The sequence below is a fragment of the Corvus hawaiiensis genome, chromosome 16, assembly GCF_020740725.1.
Source record: "Corvus hawaiiensis isolate bCorHaw1 chromosome 16, bCorHaw1.pri.cur, whole genome shotgun sequence".
Lineage (NCBI taxonomy): Eukaryota > Metazoa > Chordata > Aves > Passeriformes > Corvidae > Corvus > Corvus hawaiiensis.
Genome location: NC_063228.1, coordinates 3,785,935 through 3,806,071, shown reverse-complemented (window position 1 = coordinate 3,806,071; position 20,137 = coordinate 3,785,935). Strand labels below are relative to the sequence as shown.

Here is a 20,137-nt window from a genome sequence, read left to right as displayed (position 1 = left end):
TTCTCTGGCCCCATTCAAATCACCAGAAAAATATTAAGGCTGACAAGCCTAACTTGATATGCTTCTCAATTAATATTTTTATGTTAGATTACAGTACGCACAGATTTGCACAAATGCCAGGTTTGAAGTCACTCAGCTGGTTTCCAAGTGGCAGATGCTGCCTTCACTACCGTATGTCTGCTCTCCACAATAGCAAATATTAATGGCAGAGTTTAGTGTCTTTCTTTGGAACTTGTTGTGTAGAGAAATCCTAATTTAGTCATTTTTGAGACTAAATTTTACAGTTCTAGGTTCACACATACAGTGAGTGTCTGCTCCCCATAACTCCTTGTTATTTTTGGCATTTTGTCTCCTGTTGAAATTCATGTGCTTATTGGCTGGGCAGGATTTTTTGGTTTTTTGTAAATGATTTTTTTAATAGTAACTTATCTAGAGTAAGCAGGCAGAATAAAAGCTGTGCCATGTCCTTTCTGAAGATACTTGATTGTGTGCTTTAGTTGTGTAAAATTAACCAAAAAAAAATAGAGAAGCAGTCTTTGCTATGGCTGTAGTCTGTTAAATACAAAAAACCACCAAACCTTCCCCAGCATTTGGAAACCCACCCTTTTATTGAGGAAATTGAGACACAGTAGAAGTGAAAAATCACCTAAAAGGGTTTGTCTGTGCACCCAGTCACTGAAGGTCAGTCTCAATTACTAATATGTCCAGTGAGATTTTTTGTTATTGCTTGTTATATAAATGAAGATTCATTTACAGGCTTTAACTTGTAGAATTTTTTTTTTATGATTACGTTTATAAATGTCATAATCTAATTACATTCTTAACTTCCACTTTTTACAATTGCTTGTTTGTAGTGGTATTTTGTGAATTTTCTTATTTATTTATTCACAGATGCTCAGAGAGACTAAACAAAAAGTTTGAGAGCTGGGACGCTTTCCCAAATGTAGTTTAGAGCTGCTGGTCAGTCAGTGAACTGCTTCTGCGGTCTGAAATAGAAGTGGCCCCAGCAGCACCTGCTGGAACAGCATCTGCAGGATGCTAAGTTTGGCAAATCAACATTTGTGTGTTGATAACATGCAGGTGGATCAGGCTGAGGGCACCTGCAGAGTTGCTTCTAATTGTCAGGTGTGTCTTACGGAGTGGAAGAATGCTGAGGAAATTGTATTCAAATACTGAAAATTACCTTACAATTAACATGCAATTTCACTTGATGGATTTTAGGCAATTCTACTTACTGCCAAACTGCATGGACTGAGTGAGGTTTCTCTTCCTCTTTCTATTTCCTCTCTCTCCCAGAGTATTGCAACAAGCTGGTTCTGAGTTTAGTGTAAGGTAGTGGAGCTTTTGTGGATTTAAAAGCTGGTGTTGGTGTCTGGAGGCAGTGCTATGGCCTGGGGACTCGGCTGAATTCCTTAGCAGTGGTTCCATGACCAGCTGGAGCAGTTTCTTGCACTTCACCATCCATTCTTTTTTTGACGTGGTCACTGAAAATTATTTATGCACCCTAAGATTTAACCCATCCCATACCAGACTTTGTGCAATGTCCCAGCCTTGTAGGCTGACCTGCCTTTGTTTACACACGCACACACACAGAGCTGACGTTTCACGCGTGTCTCTGTCAGAGCTGCAGAGCTGATGGCTGAAGAGCACTTTCTGTAACCTGCTGACAGCTCCATGGCACCGTGTGTGGCCAGGCAGCTCCAAGGAGGGGACGTGTTTTGCCCCGGGCTTGCTCAGGGAGTTGAACGTGGGCACTTTCTTGCCAAGCAGCTGCGTGAACGTGACCACTCCAGGCAGTGGGATGCCTGCACTGCCTCCTGTGCTGGTACCTGCCTGATGGCACGGGGTTATCTCTCAGCTACCCTGCTGCTGGGACACAGAGCTTCGAGTGTGTCATGCGAAACTGGCACTACCAGAGGTGAGGATTGCGGAACGGAGTTTGAGGAGAGGACGGTGAGTGCTGCCGTGGTCGAGCAGGGAGAAGCTGGAGGTGGGCTGAACGTGTTGTTGAGACAGAAAAGAAGAATGGGATTTTGCAACAAGGGGGAAGTGGTGTGGTTGATTTGCCACATCACAGTTCTCAGTGGCCCACCCATTTGTTTTGACATAAATACCCACTCTCGAGCTATGTCGAGGCATGAAGACGACGCGTACCCTCACACTTGTGATCTTCAGGGTTTGTTACTGCTCTTTGAAGAGTGAGCTTGATGTTTTAATGTTTTGTTTGGAGACTCAAGCATTTAGATTTGTAATTCTGCCCTTCTAGCCATTTCCCTGATTTACCTTGCAGAGTAAACATTCTTTTGTTCCGTTTCCCAGACTTCCTTTTCCTTTTCTTTGCTGTTGGCTTAATTTTGAGATACGATACTCCAGTCAGAGGTGTCTCCTTGGGAGCAAAAAAAAACCCCAACAGCTAAGGGTTTGAGTGAGCTAACTATTTTCTCTGTTTAGAAGCAGCAGCTTACTTTCAAGTATTCTGGAAGTCCTCAAACCCAGATCCTGCCAAAGGCATTGACTTAAACAGCAGCAATGCTTAGGAGAACATGCTCAGGTTTTCTGGCAGCTGTTACAAGCTGCATAGAAGAAACAGGCACATTGCTTGCAGCAAGCACCCCACAGTTTGGAAAGCACTGCTGAAGGTAAATTTGTAAAGAATTTCTTCTTGTGGTTATAGTTCTCCATTTTCATTTCTTCTACAGTGGGTCCAGTTTCCTCAGAGTTTGATATCTAGGCTCTTAATATCAAATCTGGAATTAATACAGCTGTATTTAGAGACATTTGCAGGGTTCATAGCAATAATTCACTGTGTGGAACTCGGTGTGTTTTAAACATTCTCCCCCTGTGCACGTACAGGTTTTTACAGTTAAATTGAGAATTTATAACATGCTGGGTCTCATATTCCACGTCTGTTTGTTTCTAAATCTATACACAGAACTTGGACTAGGTCATAAATTTCTGCAGATGAAATGAAGGCTGATTAGAATTTTAATATTAAGGAAGGAAATGGCCTTGGGTAGTGCACTACAGAGCAGAACAGGCCTTCTGTTAATACACGAGAGTATTACTGTTTTCTTGAACTTTGCCTTCCAATCCAATTATTACTTGTGCCTAGAAATCATAACTCTGGTGCCTCTCATTTGATAATGTTGAATGTTATCCTTGTCCAAGCTTACACAATTTCCAGTAGTAAAAACAAACTGCTAGATAATATACCCCTAAAACTGAGTTATAGGCAATAGTACATGTCTTTGTTGACAAACAAAGCAGTCATGGTGGTATATCGACCCAGTTCTGTCTCATTCTAAATTAAATGAAATAAAGAGTTTTTTCTTGGGACATGCAGTTCCTGTGATGGCATATTGTGTAACTCACACTTCATGATAAGAATGAGGACAAAGCTTTCAGTGTAAATTTATTTTTTTTTTCTTTCCGAGTCAAGCAGAGTAACGGGAATCTCTGTGTTGGCTTTCATTTTAAGCACTTCTGTGATAGCATCATGCTCACAGTATGAAATGAGCTCATACAAGAGTAATTCCAGCCAGTTCCCTTATCAGCGTAAGGCATCGTAGCTCAGAACGTGTCCTCCCATATCCTCCTCCCCTGCCCTTGCTGGTAACTGGGTTGGACCAGATGCTGCATAACTCCCTGGATCTGTATTTACCATCCTTTGGCTGCACACATCTTTGCTGCACATTTACAGCAGAAAATATTATTACTGAAGTGTGGAATCACATTCCGGTGTTGTTTCATGAAAATCAATTCTGATTCCTTGCTCCTTCAGAGTATGTTATTAGCATAGTACAACTCATCATTTTCTTACAAAGGGAATGACAGTTGCATCCTTGTTTAGATGCTGCCCATGTATTTATAGGATATAAATATATGTAGCCAAATGTGGTGGCTAAACTTAGCTGCTTCTCGTGCTGATTTCTGTGGTTTTGCTTCATTGTCCAGAAAAAGTGACAACATTCTCAACTCTCTTGCATCCATCACCAGGTGTGGTGTGATGTCCACTCTTGGCAGAAAAAGATCAATGCATATTTGTTTATTTGGGCCTTTAAACTGTATCACAGTCTTTCATCATTTATTATCTATCTCTAAGAAGTTTTGTTTATTGTTCTCACACCATTAAAACGTCACATTAGTGGCACCGTCTGAAACATATTTATCCTGCTCTAAAGTCTCAAGGGGTTGTACACAGGCTGTTATGCAAGTAGGTTTATTTTAGACTTCTTCCCTTTTTTCTTTAATCACTTGTGTAATGTGTTTGAAATGTGTGTCTGATGTTGATTCCTCTTTGTGTTCCATTGATTTTGGGCATTTGATTTTGCAGCTAAAAGGATTGAATACTAAATGTTCTTTTTGCATGTGTACACAAGAGAGTATTTTCTTCTTTAAGTCAGAGAGAGGCATTTGTAGGTTTTAAGGCCTGATAAAGTAATAAAAAATATAGCAAACCCAAAAAGGCTAAAATAGAAATGTATTTTTATAATTTGGGGGGTTTATACTGTAAATCAGGGCAGAAGGAACAAACTATATGAGAGATACCATTCTAAATGAAAAAATTCAAATTATTACATTGTGTCACCCACATTTTAAGAACAGTAGGGATGAACTCTGACTTCTTTAGTGATTTTTTCCCCCCTATATTAGCCCACAACTGTTTGAGTAACCAGAAATATACAGGTTTGTGATGAATTGGTATAATGAATCTGATGCTGAGAAAGTAAGTTGTATTCAAAGATTTTTGTTTCCCCCTTGTTTCTTGGAGTACAAAAATGCTAATGTTTCCTTTCTTTTCTGAACTTCCAGACTGGAACTGTAACTGGTCCCAGGATAAAGTGCCCTTCACAGATCCTCTTTGTAGAGCTTATGAATTCTTTTGATTTCTTGCAGTTTTTGGGCACAGCACAGCAAGTTTAGTGTTGCTATCTGCATTAGATTTGGCATTTCAGTAACATTCCAGTTTAAAGGTTCTGGTGTGATTCAGTGCTGAAGGTGGTGTGAGTCTGCAGCCATGGAGAGACTCGTTTCTTTCTGGTGCCATATGTTATCTTTGATCAGGAAACCATTTGAACCGAGATGCCTTCAGATATAATATCAGCAAATATAGAAGTCCAGACCTTACTAGACAGTTTTGCTGCAAGGGAGGATCCAGTTGTGGTTTTGCCTACAAACACTTTTTATCTGTTGAGTTACAGTTTTTAATTACTCACAGCTGTGAGGGATTTCATGTTAGCCATGTGAGCTCTATGAGCATTCAGAACTGACTTATCATTACAAGTTTTCCATGTATTTTTAGTCCTTCCCCCTCTTCAATTCATTCCACTCAAACACTGGGGAGGAGAGAATGTGACTGAAGATCGCTTTCTTCAGTAAACTGAAATGGAAAGCCTAAGCCAGTGATCCAGCTGGCATCTTATACCAGAAGCTCCTCAAATGATCCAGGCATCATACAAAATTCTGGCATCAAACCACGCAGTTGGTGACACCCAGTGCTCCAAAACTGTCCAGTACTGCTGGTAGTGACAGACACGGACAAGCCCAGTGCTCCATCATGTCCCAGGGGCAGTGTTCCTGTCACTAACCCTGGAGATCTTCCCACCCAAGGTGGTACCTGCCCTGCCCAATGTGCTCCTGAAATAACCAACCAGCTGCAGAACCAAGTGGACACGTGTGTGTAACCCAGAGTGTCCCCATGAGCATTAAATGAATTTTGCAGCTTTGTCAGAGGTGTCTCCACCTAAGAGCTTCCAGAAGAACTGGTGGGAGTGCAGCTAACACCTTCACCCATCATTCTTCCTGAAGGATGATGCTATACCCAATGCTTGTTCAGGCAAAGACATCTTAATCTTACTGTAATAGGTTCTAATTACTCATTTCTGCAAGATCCCTGCCTGGGAGTCACCACAAGCCAGATACTCTGTGAACGATTATCCCAAGAAGTTCTTAATTACTGTGGAGTCCCTACAGCTCTTTAAAATGTATTGCCTGTACTGATACCATAAATCCATTTTCTTCTCCGCTTGCTGTGGAGCCCTTTGTACCCTGGATTCTGTGTTAATGAAGGCCCAGAAGTGCTGCTGTGGCTTACTCCTCGTGCTGCTGGTTGTCATCTACAGCTGAGCACGTGCCATGAGGACACAGATACAAAAAAAACCCCTGATGACCCAGAAGGTCAGGTATTATATGGCCTGGTTTTTAAAATTCTGATAATCACTCTGGAGGAAGAGCCACAAAAATGCTACGGAATTGTCTGTCTTTGTAGTGGATTTTGTGGCTTCCTATTTGCAACATTTGTTGCGAATAAATTTTTGCACTTTGACCAAAACAAGACTGGTTTTATGACTTTACTTCCAAATGTGTTGAAAGCTTATGTTGCTGGGTTATTTATTGTACAGCACGTAAATAACTTTATATACTGAACATATGCTCCAGCAGAATTCACAAATGGCATCTCCCTCAGTGTAACTTCAGAAGTATTTCAGAGAACCTGCAGTTGGTGTCCTACTGCAGCTTTGCAAGGAAGACAGACGATTTAAAAGATTTTGGACAGAATGAGGAAAATTATAAATGTTTGACATTGTGACAGTACCAGGAACATTAAGCCTAATTTGAACTGAAATCCAAATACAAACCTTAATCTAAGAAGCTGAAAGGAAAGTAATGGAAGATACAAGGCTTTTACTAGGGGTGAAGGATTTCTGAAGCCTTTAGAGGTCTGTGTGCTCTTTTATATGGGTTATGTTTCTGACACCTCCCAATGTGGATGTAAAGTAGTTTTTTTATTTAAAAAGGAAAGATATACAGGCAGTTTGGCTGTAGATGTACTCTTTTAATAGATAAAAATGCCTAAAATACCCTTGACAGTTGCTTGTAAGAGGAGCTGTATTAGATATTTTTCTGCTTTTATTTCTAGTAAATTTATTGGCTGATCAGCTTAGGAAGTGTTTCAGGCTAATTATCCATTTGCAAGCAACAACTGTGTCTCAAGTCCTTTGATCATGTGCCAGTTTTAAACTGAAAACAAACCTTGATATGACTACACTTTTCACTTCTTCAGACTTTGTCTTTTGTAGTTAAGTCAGAAATTTTGCACAGATTTTAATATGAGTGCTCCTACTGTCAAAAGTCTGTTCCTTTTACCTCAATGGTCCGGTGATGAAGATGTCCTAAACCAGCCCTGCTTATTTAAGTGGTAAATGAAGAGTGTTTTGCATTATCAGTTCTTACAGCATGTATGTCTTCTCCTGTTAAAGCACTCCTATTCCTAAAACATTTCCCATTATCAGTGGTGTCTTGACAGCAATAACCTCCTAAGCGGGGTCTAATCTGAGACCAGGTAAAAAAAAATATCCTAAAATCCTGTGAGCTCAATCTAACTTCTGTTCTGTGGTGACCAAAGGGTAAAAGAAATCCTTTTAAATAAATTTGTTCTCTTTCTAAATAGATAACTAGCCAAATGCATTTCAAGTATTTGTTCAACTGATCAAATACTGCTTTAGGTTTAGGAAACAAATTAATGTAATGTTTGAGGAATTAGACATTTTATACCTGAACACTTCTCTGTGTCATTACTTCTGCACCGATGGCCCTAACAAAATAAAAGACCCTTTCAATGAAAATAAGTCAGACAAATGTTTAATTTTTTTTTTTTTAGGTCTTCATAAAACAGCTAAACTGGAAGTTCACACAGTCTCTCTTTTTTTTTTTACCCTTTTGAGAAAGTTACACCAGTGTGTCAAATTTAAGTCCTTACTTCTTCTGTAGATACACTGATTGGCTGAAGTACTTCTAAATTACCTATATATATTTGGCAAAAATATAACCTGATAGTTCAACATTAGTTTGAATTTGAGATAAACATGTTTCTATGTGTGCGGGTTCAGAAAGCAGAACAGTCTGTCCTGACACTAAATAAACACAGTTCCCAAGTGGAAATTCTCAATTTAGGTGTCTGATTAACTTCTAACTCAATGGCTGTGCTTCAAGATCCTGGCACTGTTTGAATCATTGGTATTAGATACCATTCCTCTTCCTGTCCTGGAAGTAGAAACTGTGAACTCCTTTTTCACACTGTTAGTTAAGATTTCCTACTAATTAGCCAATAACAGGAGTGGACTCAGGGACACACAGGCATGTCAAAGACATTTTTCCATGTTTTGGCAGTTAAGATTTCAAACTGTCAGTTAATTTTTACAATTGCTCTGCTCTGTTCTGCTGGGGCTGTCTCCTATCACAGTGTGTGCCCGCTGGGAGCTTACAGACTTGGGTGATTATTGGATGTTCTGTTTACAGAATCGTGAACCTTTTTTAAAGGTTGCTAGAGCTTAATTCCTAACGGGGAATTTGCTTTGAGTCATTGCTGAACTGAATGGTGTCTTCAGATGTGATGCAAGTCCGAAAGGAAACGCCAAGGGAAGGACAGAGGATGGCAACACTTGCTGTTCTTTAACTGCCTCGACCACATCTTGCAATATATTTGGATTTGTACAGTATATGAAGATAACCTATGTTCTTTATTACATTAGGTATCTTAATGAAGTTATGGGTATGAGTTATTATTAGATGGCAGCATTTGTTTGTTTAATTAGTTAAATGATACAAGTAAAATTTCCTTTTGAGCTCAGTCATCATCTGTTAAACTGCTGGAGCAGTTCAATAATTGACTGCTACCATTACCCACTTGAATGAGCAAGCAAACCCATGAGTTTCTGCCACAGAGGACTTGTTTCTGATGTGTCTGTTGACCACTGATGGGTAGGTAGTGAGTGAAGGGGATCTTGTTGCTCATTTGGCACTGCAGGAAGCCGACCAGCATCTTCTCTCTGGAGTTACACCTTGAAATGGCTACAGAGCCTTGACAGCTCCAGTGGCAGCTGCCTGTTTGTTCTCTGGCTGTGCCTCAGAGTTTCTGATGGGCAGGAAATCAGTGTCTGTGCTAGACAGTGAAACACTGCAGTTGAGGGAGTCACAGCTCCAGCAGCCAGAGAACAGCAGCCAAAGCAGAAACTAATTGAACCAGCAGTTCACTTGAGAGGATGAAGAACAAAGGGGGAACTTCCCTTTTATACAAATACTCTCAGCGTTGTGGAAATGTGAGTCCTGTACACTTAAGACCTTTATTAATTGCTGTACTGGTTGTCTGTTGCCATTTTAAAAATTTACTTGTGTCTGCAAGAAATCAAAATTATGCTTTTCTTAAATAATATGAAACACCTGAGTTCAGGCCCTTGGAAGCAAAAATTATGCTTCCTGCCTTTACTAGACCTTTACCATCGTTTTGAATTTAGAGGGAAATAACTGAAAGCCCAAAACAGCAATGCATGATGCTACTAAAGAGCAACAAATACCAAATGATCTGTGGTAATTTGAGAGTTGACAAGCTACAGTTCATCACCCCTGTATGTAAAAGGTAGGATACATATAGCAACATTACGTATTTTACACTTAAGGTTTTTTAAGGAATGGTGTCTTTAGGCAGAGGGTGCAAAAAATGGGATCCCACAAGCTGCACCTGCACTTTCTTGCACCTTTCTATCACCTCCTCTTTTTGCTGGCAGAAATGTTCACAGTGAATCAAATTAACAAACTGATTTGGTATTAAAGTAACCTTTGTGAAGGGACAGAGAGGTAATTTTCACCCAAATGGGTTTACAAAACTGTGCAAACACTTGTACCAAGGTGGGAGAAGAGGTGGGACAAAATGGAGAGTGTGTCTTTTGGCAGCAGTACTGACTTATCCAGGTTTAAACTGTTGCTAAAACTATTACTTGAGATTTTTATTCATAAGTGTAAAGCTTTCTTTGGAGCCTAAACAGAAGTATTTGGTTGTGTAATCTTTCACTGCAAGCAGAATATGCTCCATCTAATTTATAAGCATACTGTTTGTTCTGCTGCAGTCACTATGTGGCTGTATTTCTTCCATTAAGTTAATAATCTCTAGTCCATATAATATGGGTATTCTAGTGTAAGGCAGGCAAGGAAGAAATCAGAGCTCTGTGTAATGACATTAAGCTTTTAGGTTACAGACAGAGTAAAGGACTCACAGCTGCTTAACATATGCCCTCTGCCTGAACTCAACTCACTTTATCACTTGGTATCTGACTGCCCTCAACATATAAAAAGTTGATGTGATTGATAGTCGGTTATACAGTATTTGTCAGGGTGAACTGAATCATTATGTGTATAGATTCAGGAATATAGAAAAATAAAGCTGAAAGAAGAACAACAAAAACTCTGACATCTTTTCCATTCATTAAGCTTTCCTAAGGCAACTGTTTTTGTTTGCAGGAGTTAGTGGTTGCTGGTTTTTCTAAGCAGTAATTGCTGAGTGATTTAGAGTACATCTCTGCTCTTTTGTTTGGATTTCATTTGCAAAACCATTTAGAGTTATAAAACTGTCAGCTTAAGAACATTCTATATATTTTGCCAGTGAGGGCCTCCTGTATGCAGAGTTTATGCATTTCTCTCCATTTTGCATGCTGTTTGAATTCTCAGTATGTATCACTGTTCTTCTTTGGGCTGGTTGTTAGAATAATTCCCAGTGCCTTCTTTAGAGCAGCAGAAATCCTTGAAGTAATTATGAAATTGTATCTCAGATTAGTCATTAGATATTGCTAACCACAACATCTCACCCTTGGCCAAACCTAGCCCAGCAATGCAGTAAGAGAATGTTCTGCTGATGCTTAAAAACACTTGAAATTTAGAAGCCCTAAATGCAACTGGAATTGAATCATGCACCTAAACATCAGAAAGCATAGACCAGAACTGTTAGTTATGTTAATTACAGTAGTTAAACCATGGTATGGTACCTTTCTAAACTCTCAGATGCCCTAAAATAACTCCAAGCTGGGAGCTGAAAAATGTTATGCAAACTTCGTTACCTACTACTTGCAGCTTTGCTCACTGTTTGTCTCCTGCAGAATTCCTTTGGTGGCTAAGCTCAGCTTTGCATTGTGTGGAAGCTGTGGGGCCTGGGTCTCTCATCATTCTGCACAACCTTAATCTCTCCTGGCCTTGCTGCTGGCCCTGTTTCATGCACTTCATGTATTTATTTCAGATTTTCTATTCCTGTTGTTCATAAGGTATGGCAGATTTAAGTCATCAAGTACTTAAATTACATAGATGTGGCTGTGACAACTTTCTGTAACTTGGAAGTTGGAATCTGCCATGAATGTCACCTCTGAATGTTCCTGGATGCCCGGTTGGGCATGTACAGTGGGAGGTAAGTCAGTGCTTCAAAACTGCGTTGGAATTTTTGGAGCCAAAAGTTTTTAAGGGTCAATGACAGATTGTTAGGAAAGCCTTAAATAACTGATGAGTTCACTCCGTGAATCTGGAAGAATCTATGCAGGAAGTGCAATATTTTGTCTTTGCTATCTTGATAGAAAAACAGGTTCTGATTTTCCTGGCTTCCCTAACTTTTCCAGTGTTCCCTGTTCTCCTTGACTTTACAATTCAGTAACCATGCTTCCTGCATCCCTGGCAGGAGATCATATCTCCATTTTCTACCTTATGACCTTCCAGTACAATTTTAACTCCCTGTATTCCAAGGGAAAGTATTAATTTTTTAAATAAAGTTAAAAAAAAAAAAAAGATGAGGAAATTTCTTTGTCAAACTTGATTTTTTTTTTTTTCCCTTGGAGATTGCAATTTTCCTTAACCTGTTTTAGGAAACATATTGCCTTTTAATTTATTCTTCAACAGAAAAGTATCATACCTGCTTGCTCATTTCACATTCATAATAATGGAATGTCTCTCATTAAGGTAGAATCCGTATTTTCATTTTGATTGGAGTTTAATTTTTCTGTTTCAAAGTATGTTTTGTTGTTTGCATTTACAAAAAGAAATACGAAGCTTTTCTGTTCCCATTCAACAAAGAATTCTGACATCTTGGCTTTTTTCCAGACTAGTTAATTTTTATTTAAATTTTGTTTTGAAGATCACGATTTCCCTTGAGATGGACCTTCCATTTGCTGTAAATCTCTCTCTTCCTTTGCCCTCTTTTTTTCCTGCCAGGCATAAACTACTTCACTTTCAAAGCTCTGCCATCTAATCCCACTGTAGCCATTATCACTATGCACCATGGAAATGCTGACTCTTGGTTCACTAACAACTCAAACATTTACTTTTGACCATCTGCATTTTCTAATGACCATCTCCAGTCCTGTGCTGCCCTGGATGCCATGAAGAAATTCCTTGTTGTTCCTATCTTAAAACTTTCTTTTGATCCCTGCAAAATTACACAGTAACAGAACAGGTATGTGATAAACTTAATCCTCCCGTTAGTGGGTGGGTCCAGGCTTTCTTGTACTTCACATATTATCCCATCTGTAGTTACCCTCTCCATTTTGTACTTAACTTTAAAATTATGTGGGCAGCTGCTGTTTCCTGTTGTCTTTATACCTGGTTGATCATAGATGTAAAGTGTAACTTCAGCAGGAAAAGCTTGGCTCAATCCATGTAAATTCTAGTATTTGTTTTGTACATATGCTTAAGGTACTTATTATTGAAATGTAGATTAATACAATTTTGTTCTAAGATAACTTGCTAGATGCCTTAATTCCAAAATAACAAACACCACCACCACCTTGTTTTGTGCTGCTTTTACAATGATACCTTTCAGTGTGGTCTGTTGGAATACAAACAGGTTTTATGGAGCATTTTTACTGAACAGTCATCAGGTTTTAATTTAGCTTCTTAAATCATGATTGTTTTTCAATTTTCTGCTCTACCTCCCAAATGCATAATGAAGGCACACCTGATGCTGTAAAAACCAAATGTCATTTCAGTATTTTCAGCTGTGTGATAAATTTGGAGAGCTTAAAAGTTGGTCTCATAGATGTGTAGTTACCAGAGAGCTCACAAGAACATGTAGAGCGTTGCTGAATAAATAGGATTTTGGAATGGATTGCACTTTATTTTCAGAGACCTTCAAAATGCTGAAATTATGGATGGAATTTTTGTAAGGAACTTCCAGGAGACCATTTCAAACTCAGAAACAAATTCAAATTCTTTCTCCCTACCAGTCATGTTAAGTACCACTTGCACTTGCTCATGGGGATTTGAAGAGCAGCAGGCAAACCTGGAGGAAAGTTAGATTGTGTAATTCATGCCAGCTCTTAAAAACATTCCTCCTTTATCATTCTTCTTGAGAAAGAACTTCTTAAAACAGGATGTTCAGTGGCAATTGAACTGTGCCTGAGTTTTATAGTACAGCTTTATCGTACTTGTTTCTCTAAACGTTACCAAATTCAGTATACTGGTTCTGTATATTACTGGAAATTATATATATTTAGAAGAAGAATAATTTCACAGAAATTAATTGTCACAGTCTTAATCATCCATCTCTGGTTATCACTAGGCAGGAAGTCAAATGCAAAAATCAGTAATGGCCATTACATTTCTTCCTTATTTTGTGTTAAGATGTCTCTCTTTTCCCAACCAAACTGAGGGTCCAGTTCTCTGTCTCCAAAACCATTTATCCCATTGTAAAGCAAACCAAGTGGCAAGACATGAGCCGAGGTTGTTGATACCCTTGTGCTCAGGATGGAGGTGCAGGACAGCTGAGACACTGCTCGTGTTCCAAGGGCTGCTGTGGGTGTCTATTTTAGGGTGATTGAATCATGAAATGATCACATTCTGCTAAAGAAATGAATCCTGCCCACTCTGTTTTTTGGAGTGTCTTCTCTGGGGTCTTGTTCATCACAAATTGAAAGTTGCGTGTTCCTGCCTACATGTGCGTGTGCAGCTGAGGGTATATAAATGTAGGTATGGATGAAACCCATTCTGGAATACTTAGCTAGGTTTTGAAGAAGATCTTAGTATAGCTGACTACAAATGGTGCTGGTTTTACTTAATAAGGAATTAATGAATAAAAGTTTTGTTGAGGTCTGGGAAGATACGTGGTGTTTCAGAGTACAGTGTGTATATATATATCCCAGGACATTCATTCCCTGTAGCTATACATCCTGTTAACTCTGCAGCTGAAGAAGGTGACAACTCGTTGGTAAGGAGGTATGAAGTTTTTTATGGGCTTTGATGACCTTGCTGTTTCTAACAAAAATGTCTTTGCTAAGTCAGATAGAAGGATTCCCGTTCGGATTGTAAGGAAAGCCACCTTTCCTAGGGATCAATAACCATTTATTTTCTATTTAATATTTAGTCTTCAGCTTCACTAGTCTTTCCCATAAATGGCAAAAATGTGCCTTCTCCAGCTGCATGTTAATTATGTTCCATTTTTAAGTCAGAATGGGTACATTACAGAGAAGCTGTCAGTTTGAGACTGAGCAAACTAAATATACTCAGCTGAGTGAATCCAGCACTGTGAACATGAACCACTGGTATAAATAGGAAAGGAGACACCTTGAAGCTTTACCATGTTCAAGAAGTGTCAGATCATGTTCTTTGAAAGGGATGGCAACACTCTTTTTCCACCAGTGCAGGCATGAATAATTGTTTCACCTAACACAGGCTATGCAGGTGTTCAGCAGACTCTGGTGTTGGCACCTTTACTGTTGAATTTCAGTATTTTTTGGATGGGCATTCAACTTGTTTTGCATAATCCCAGATCTTTTTCTTCATGAAGACTTATATGGGGGAGATTGAAACAAAATGTTTGTCCTTCTACCTTTAAAATACTTTCATCTACTTTGTTGACTGTTTCAAAACCTTATGGACTGTTTTCAAACAGCTCTTTTGCCAACAAGCATTGCTGTAAGGACAACTGGCAGGAACTATTAGGAACTCTTGATTATGATGATGGTGTGTTTCATTGTTGAGGACAAAGTACTCCTGATGTTATGGGACCTCCAAGACTGGTAGAAACACGACAAATTGCTTCCCAATAGTTCTTTTTTGTTGGACCTAACTTAGCAAAGCAAGATGGGATTCTTCCAGATCTCCGTACTCCAAAGGGAGAGTCTGAAGGATAGGTCACTGTGCACAGAATCTGCTTTAATAACATTGACATGACTGAAAAACCCTGGTATGACTGCTAGGATATCTGTATTTGATCACAGCTTCTGATTGAGAAAATGCATTTGTTTCTTACATTGTGTGTTTGAAAAGAACATGTTCTGTTAAGAGTGGACACTCGTGCCACTTGGCTTCTGAAAAATGCATCACTATGAACAAAAATATCCCACGCTTTAAACATAATATATATATTTTTTTGCTGAGGGAGTAATGGGGAGGAATATCACTTGAGCCTGAGAATGTCAGTACAAGTGATATGTGTTGTGTAAGTCCCACCTAAGCTTTCAGTGTCTGAAATGTTAAATAAAGACTTTAATGAGTTCCTCTGCATAAGGATAAATTTAGCTCCAAGAGCAGAGCAAAGCAGACTTGTTGATTGGTGTGGGAATGATTGCTGTGATTCCTGAGCTATGAAGGTGCTGTCATTTCTGCAAAGGATCTTTGCAGCGGAGGCAAAACAGAGAACTGATTCTGCAAAATGAATTGTGGGTCTGTGGGTATGCCCAGAACTTTATATAGAGTCCTATTCTATTATGAATCATAACTTTGCTTTTTTGTTGTACATTATTGCTCTTTAATTACACCTTTGGCTATAATTTTGCGATTGCTTTGTGTGAAAAGTTCAAAACTGGATTAATAAATTAGTCTAGAAACTTCTTACTATTTAAATACTGCCTCAGCTATTTTCATAGCTTTATTAGAATAGTTCATGCTTCAACTTATGCCCTTTACTTTTGGTCATGGGGGTATTCTCCAGGTCATTCTTTGAGTGGGTGAGTCATCCATTTCTGTGTGATGTGAAAATAACAAAATGACCCTTTAAAAGTGTGTGTTTTCCAAGGAAAGAGCAACACTGCACCCGCAGATGCACATCTGCACTTGCTGTACTAAATTCATGCATTCTGTCTGCTGGTACTGAGCTGGAGGAGATGCTGGGAAGTTTCTTCTCTGTACCTTCAGAGCCAGCCAGACTTTGTACCCTACAGGCTGGGGATAAAGAGGTGCCGAAACATTTAAGTGGAAGTGGAGGCATCCAATCCCTCCCCAGCTCTCTCCAGCAGTGAGCATGTGTGTTGCTGTCAACATCTAATGATGACCAGCATCAGGGGGACAAGCATTGTTGCTCTTGCTCCACAGGCACCTATTTATTATCTGTCCCAGTGAATTCCTGCCTCTGCTGGAGAAGAGATGTAGCTATCATCATTTCTGCTTGCCTTGCAGAAGGCAGGCTTTGATTTCACTCTCCATGTCTCACTGAGGTCTACATAAATCATCTGAAATTGGCCAAAATCTTGAGAACAACGTTGTGATCTACAGCTGTTATCTGTGCCTTGCCCATGTTTGTTGGGGATAAAGCCTGTTTGCATGAGGGTAACGGCAAATACACACGTGCTGCATAAACCTGTGTTGGTCATTCCTACACAACGTGCCAGAAATCCCCCTTGGCTGTGTTAACAACTAATTGCAAAGCTCTTTTTGACAAAACAATCAGCCTAGCCCCCCCCCCGTGCATGTGAGTTGTGGTGCAGAGCAGCACATGGAACTCGGTGCAAGTATGTTCTGTATGTGGCTGCTATGGTGATTGAAATACATAAATAAAATAGATAAATATGGACCATATTAGAAACCCATTAGTGGCGCTCTCTCAGATCGCAGGCAGCCTCCAGCGTGCGGTGTCAGCCGTGTTCCCTTGCTCCGAGCGGGCCCGCGTGGAGCGGGAGCTCCTGGGGGGGCTGGACTTGTGCAGTGGCCCTGTCCTACCTTGTCAGCTCGCAAATTCAACACAAAACGGGTAAACAAAGGGCTTTTGTGCACGGTTTATAGTTCAGTGAGGATTAGTGGCCTGACACGGTTCTCAGACGGGACAAGCTTAGCGTTAAGCCGCCCGAGGTTAACGAGGGCGGGCATGGGGCAGACTGTGCAGGCTGGAGCAGAAGGGTCTCTCGGCTTTTGGACCGGGACACAGGATTGTCAAAAGCAGGTTCTGCTTACCTGGGCCGGCGTGTCCGTCACGTGTTCCCAGCGTTCCAGGTGCCTTAGGATGCGGATGATCTCAGGCACTTGCTCGCAGTCCTTCCCGCAGCTCCGGAGGTCCCCTCTACCGGCTTGGACATCCTACCCTGTTCGTGGGCTCCGGCTGGATCAGATTCCTGCTTTTCTTCCCCCTCTCACCTTTTAGCATTCTCTGACCGTAAAATCCATCCCTTTCCTGAAATGCAGAACGATGCACTTGTCCAATGAAGTTTTTTCCAGGCGGGATTCAAATTCCAAACAAGCCTTTCATTTCCTTCGCGCTGGGGGGAAAGCAAAGGCAGGGAGGCGAAGGAAAGCGCTCGCTTCCTTTAAATCCCCACCAGTGTCTTCCCAGCGCTGGAAGCGAAGTAGCTTGTCATGGTGATCTTCGGAGTTTAACTTTAGAGGGGGAGGGAGAAAGTGGAAAGCAAACTGAATGCTGTAGTGGAGATTTCTCTCTTCCCCCACTGGGCCCCTTGCCGACTGTTTTTATTGATTTCAATCACTGGAGGCTCGCTGGCTCTCAGAAGAAACACTGTGTAATGTGTTCTTTCCTGGCTTTCATTAAAGAAACTCAATGCAGTGCGGTCACGCTGCCGAGCTCGCCTGGCAACCTGCCTACACCCTGTGGTACCTCTTTCATTGGAGGAGATCGAGCTCGTGGTTTGGGGTTGGTTTATTTATTTTTTTTCTAATTCTCCAGCAAGGATTTCAAAACAGCCTCTGCTCTGCTTCTACCTCCTCTCGCAGCCCAAAGCCTTTTTAAGCCTCGGAAGAAATTGTCAGCACCCCTAAAGGGGGCGACTTTGGTGGCAATGGAAGCGCCGAGTGCTGCGACAGTCTCGTGCTCCTTCTATTAAAATTCCTCTGCGTTTCTGGGGAGGGGTTAAAAGGGATGTGTGTAAGCCACAGGGATGTGGATACAAATGATTTCCAAGGGGGTTCTTTTTTTTTTTTTTTATTTAATTCCATGTTCTCCTGATTGGTTAACATGGTTTAATTAAGAGTAGGGGAGTAAGCTAAATCCTTCAACAAATATGTGCAAATTCCTGGCCCTACTGTAGTTGCAAATGAAGCAAAACTGCATTCCCCAAGCTTGCAGTTGTCTCAAGTATTTCTGTTGTACTCAGGGCTGTGATACTGGTGGAGAAAAATGAGAAATACAATACGATCCTAATTTATGCCTTAGAACTTAATCTGCCACAGCACAGGAGTATGTACTTTATAGGAGTAACAGTCTGTAAAGTGGAATTCAACAAGCTGCATTCTTTGTGTATTCTGTGTGCCTGTAAATGCTTTCATGTAATTTAGTAAATTGTTCAATTCCTTCTTATTCAGCAGTTGCTAATGATAACATTTTATGTGTTCTTTACAGTTGGCTGTAAATCTGAGACTGCAAAGATCACACAGTTGTAAATTAAACCACATTTCAAGCTCATCAAGCTGCATCTATTCTAAATTACAGCTGCAAATTTAGGGTGCTACCTGATCACTTGTGTTCCTGAGATACAATAGCTGTATACACAAGGAGGCTTTTTAAACAACAAAAACCAACAACATTTACATGACCACAAAAAGAATCCTTTCCTGGAGCAGAAAGATAAAAATGCTGTTCTTACTTAAATCTGGTTTCCTGCAGAACTTGTTTGAGGCTTCTCTGCCTGGGTTGAATCTACAGAAAGCTTTCCAAATCAGCTTAATATAAATTGTTGCCAGTGTTTTTCTTGCAAGGAGTTGAAATTCTAAAACCACCTAGCTTTTTTGAAAAATTTTATCTTTTTCTTTGAGCAGTATATAACTTCTAAAAGTTCAGTATATAACTTTGAGCAGTATATAACTTCCTCTGTAAGCACCACAGACATTATTTAAGGAGTACTTCTACATGTTGCTTTTCATTTAAAATTTGCTTTCTGCATGGTAATGAAATTTCATATGCCCTCTCTGGTCATACTACTTCTTTTCATAGGATGCTGAATGATAGAAAATAATTATATAAATTCATTATGGCCATGAACTGTTCTATGCAAATGCTCTAGCTGTAGTTGTAGCACAGCTCTTTGGCCAGCCTTGGATAGTAAATCATTTGTCAATCTTTCTTTTACAAACCTTGTGTCTAAGGGTCTGCCAGCCTTTCTTCTCTGTGGGTTTTGAACTGTGTTTATAGATTCCGCTTTTTGTTTTTAGGCTGGCAGATGGCCAGTTATTTATCTGGGTTCATATGTATTGTGTGAGGCAGAAACAGGACGTTTTGCATGCTGATACCGTTCACGGGGCATTTGGGGGGCAAAAGGCTACTCCTAAGCAGAGGCCATTACGTGATGTGTCAGTAGCTCTTGGTCAGTGAACAAAGCCCCTTTTGACATTTTTCCATGTAAAAAGTTATGAAATAACATGAGCTTCATGAACAAACAAGGCGATACAATGCTCCTACTATGAAATAAGCCATATAATCCATTTCCCCTCCATTTTGAACTCTCTGGAGTTCAAAAATGTGGCGCTCTTTTTGTATGTTTGTCACTGTTATTTATTCCTTTGAGTTTCTGCTGTTGCTTGCCTTGCTGTTGTACAGACTTGTGGTGCTGCGCTGGGAGAAAAGGATAAAAGTGTATTGGTGTTGCAGGAGCTGGATTCACTGGTTCTAATAAATAGTGAATTTGGTGTTGTGGCTTGGTCTGTGGTTCCTTCTATAGGTTTGGCAGCAAAGCCAAAACCCTGATCAGGCAGGAAGTTCAGACCTACAGAGACGAATCCCAAAGGCAAAATTTAATAGATGAGTATTCTGTTCATTGTGGCAATTCCTCAGAGTTTCTGACTCTGTCAACATTATTCTGTGCTGGCAGTGGACAACTAGGGATGCAAACATGGAATTTTGAAGCAGTGACGAGTGCGGAGGAGGAACAGAAGTCTTTAGGAGATGTCTTCAGTTCTACTTAAGTGTGAGTCTGTCAAGGACTGGAAACAAATTTAAAAATGCACTTAGTGCTCTATGGAAGCACAACACAATTAGTGTGCTGTTATTAGTGCAGTTATTCCCCTCTTGGTGCTGCTTGCTCAGCTACTGCAGTTCATAGTCCCCTGGCAGTACAAGCTTTTACGCAGATACAAAAGCTACCCTCAAAAACTGCACCTGTTTGGTTCTGCCACT

At 40.2% G+C, this 20,137-nt stretch overlaps 2 protein-coding genes across 2 annotated transcripts in view; one reads left to right on the top strand and one right to left on the bottom strand.

Annotated features, from left to right (window-relative positions):
• Positions 1 to 17,055, bottom strand: part of GPR146 (G protein-coupled receptor 146) — a 48,697-nt gene extending 31,642 nt beyond the window's left edge. The window contains exon 1 of the mRNA XM_048320422.1: positions 16,972 to 17,055. The gene's annotated coding sequence lies outside the window, so the exon portion shown is untranslated. The remainder of the gene's footprint in view (positions 1 to 16,971) is intronic.
• Positions 17,056 to 17,468: 413 nt separating this feature from the next.
• The window catches only part of C16H7orf50 (chromosome 16 C7orf50 homolog), a 32,929-nt gene continuing 30,260 nt past the window's right edge, over positions 17,469 to 20,137 (top strand). Inside the window, exon 1 of the mRNA XM_048320426.1 lies at positions 17,469 to 17,662. Coding sequence (XP_048176383.1) covers positions 17,570 to 17,662 — 93 coding nt within the window. The 5' untranslated portion in view covers positions 17,469 to 17,569. The remainder of the gene's footprint in view (positions 17,663 to 20,137) is intronic.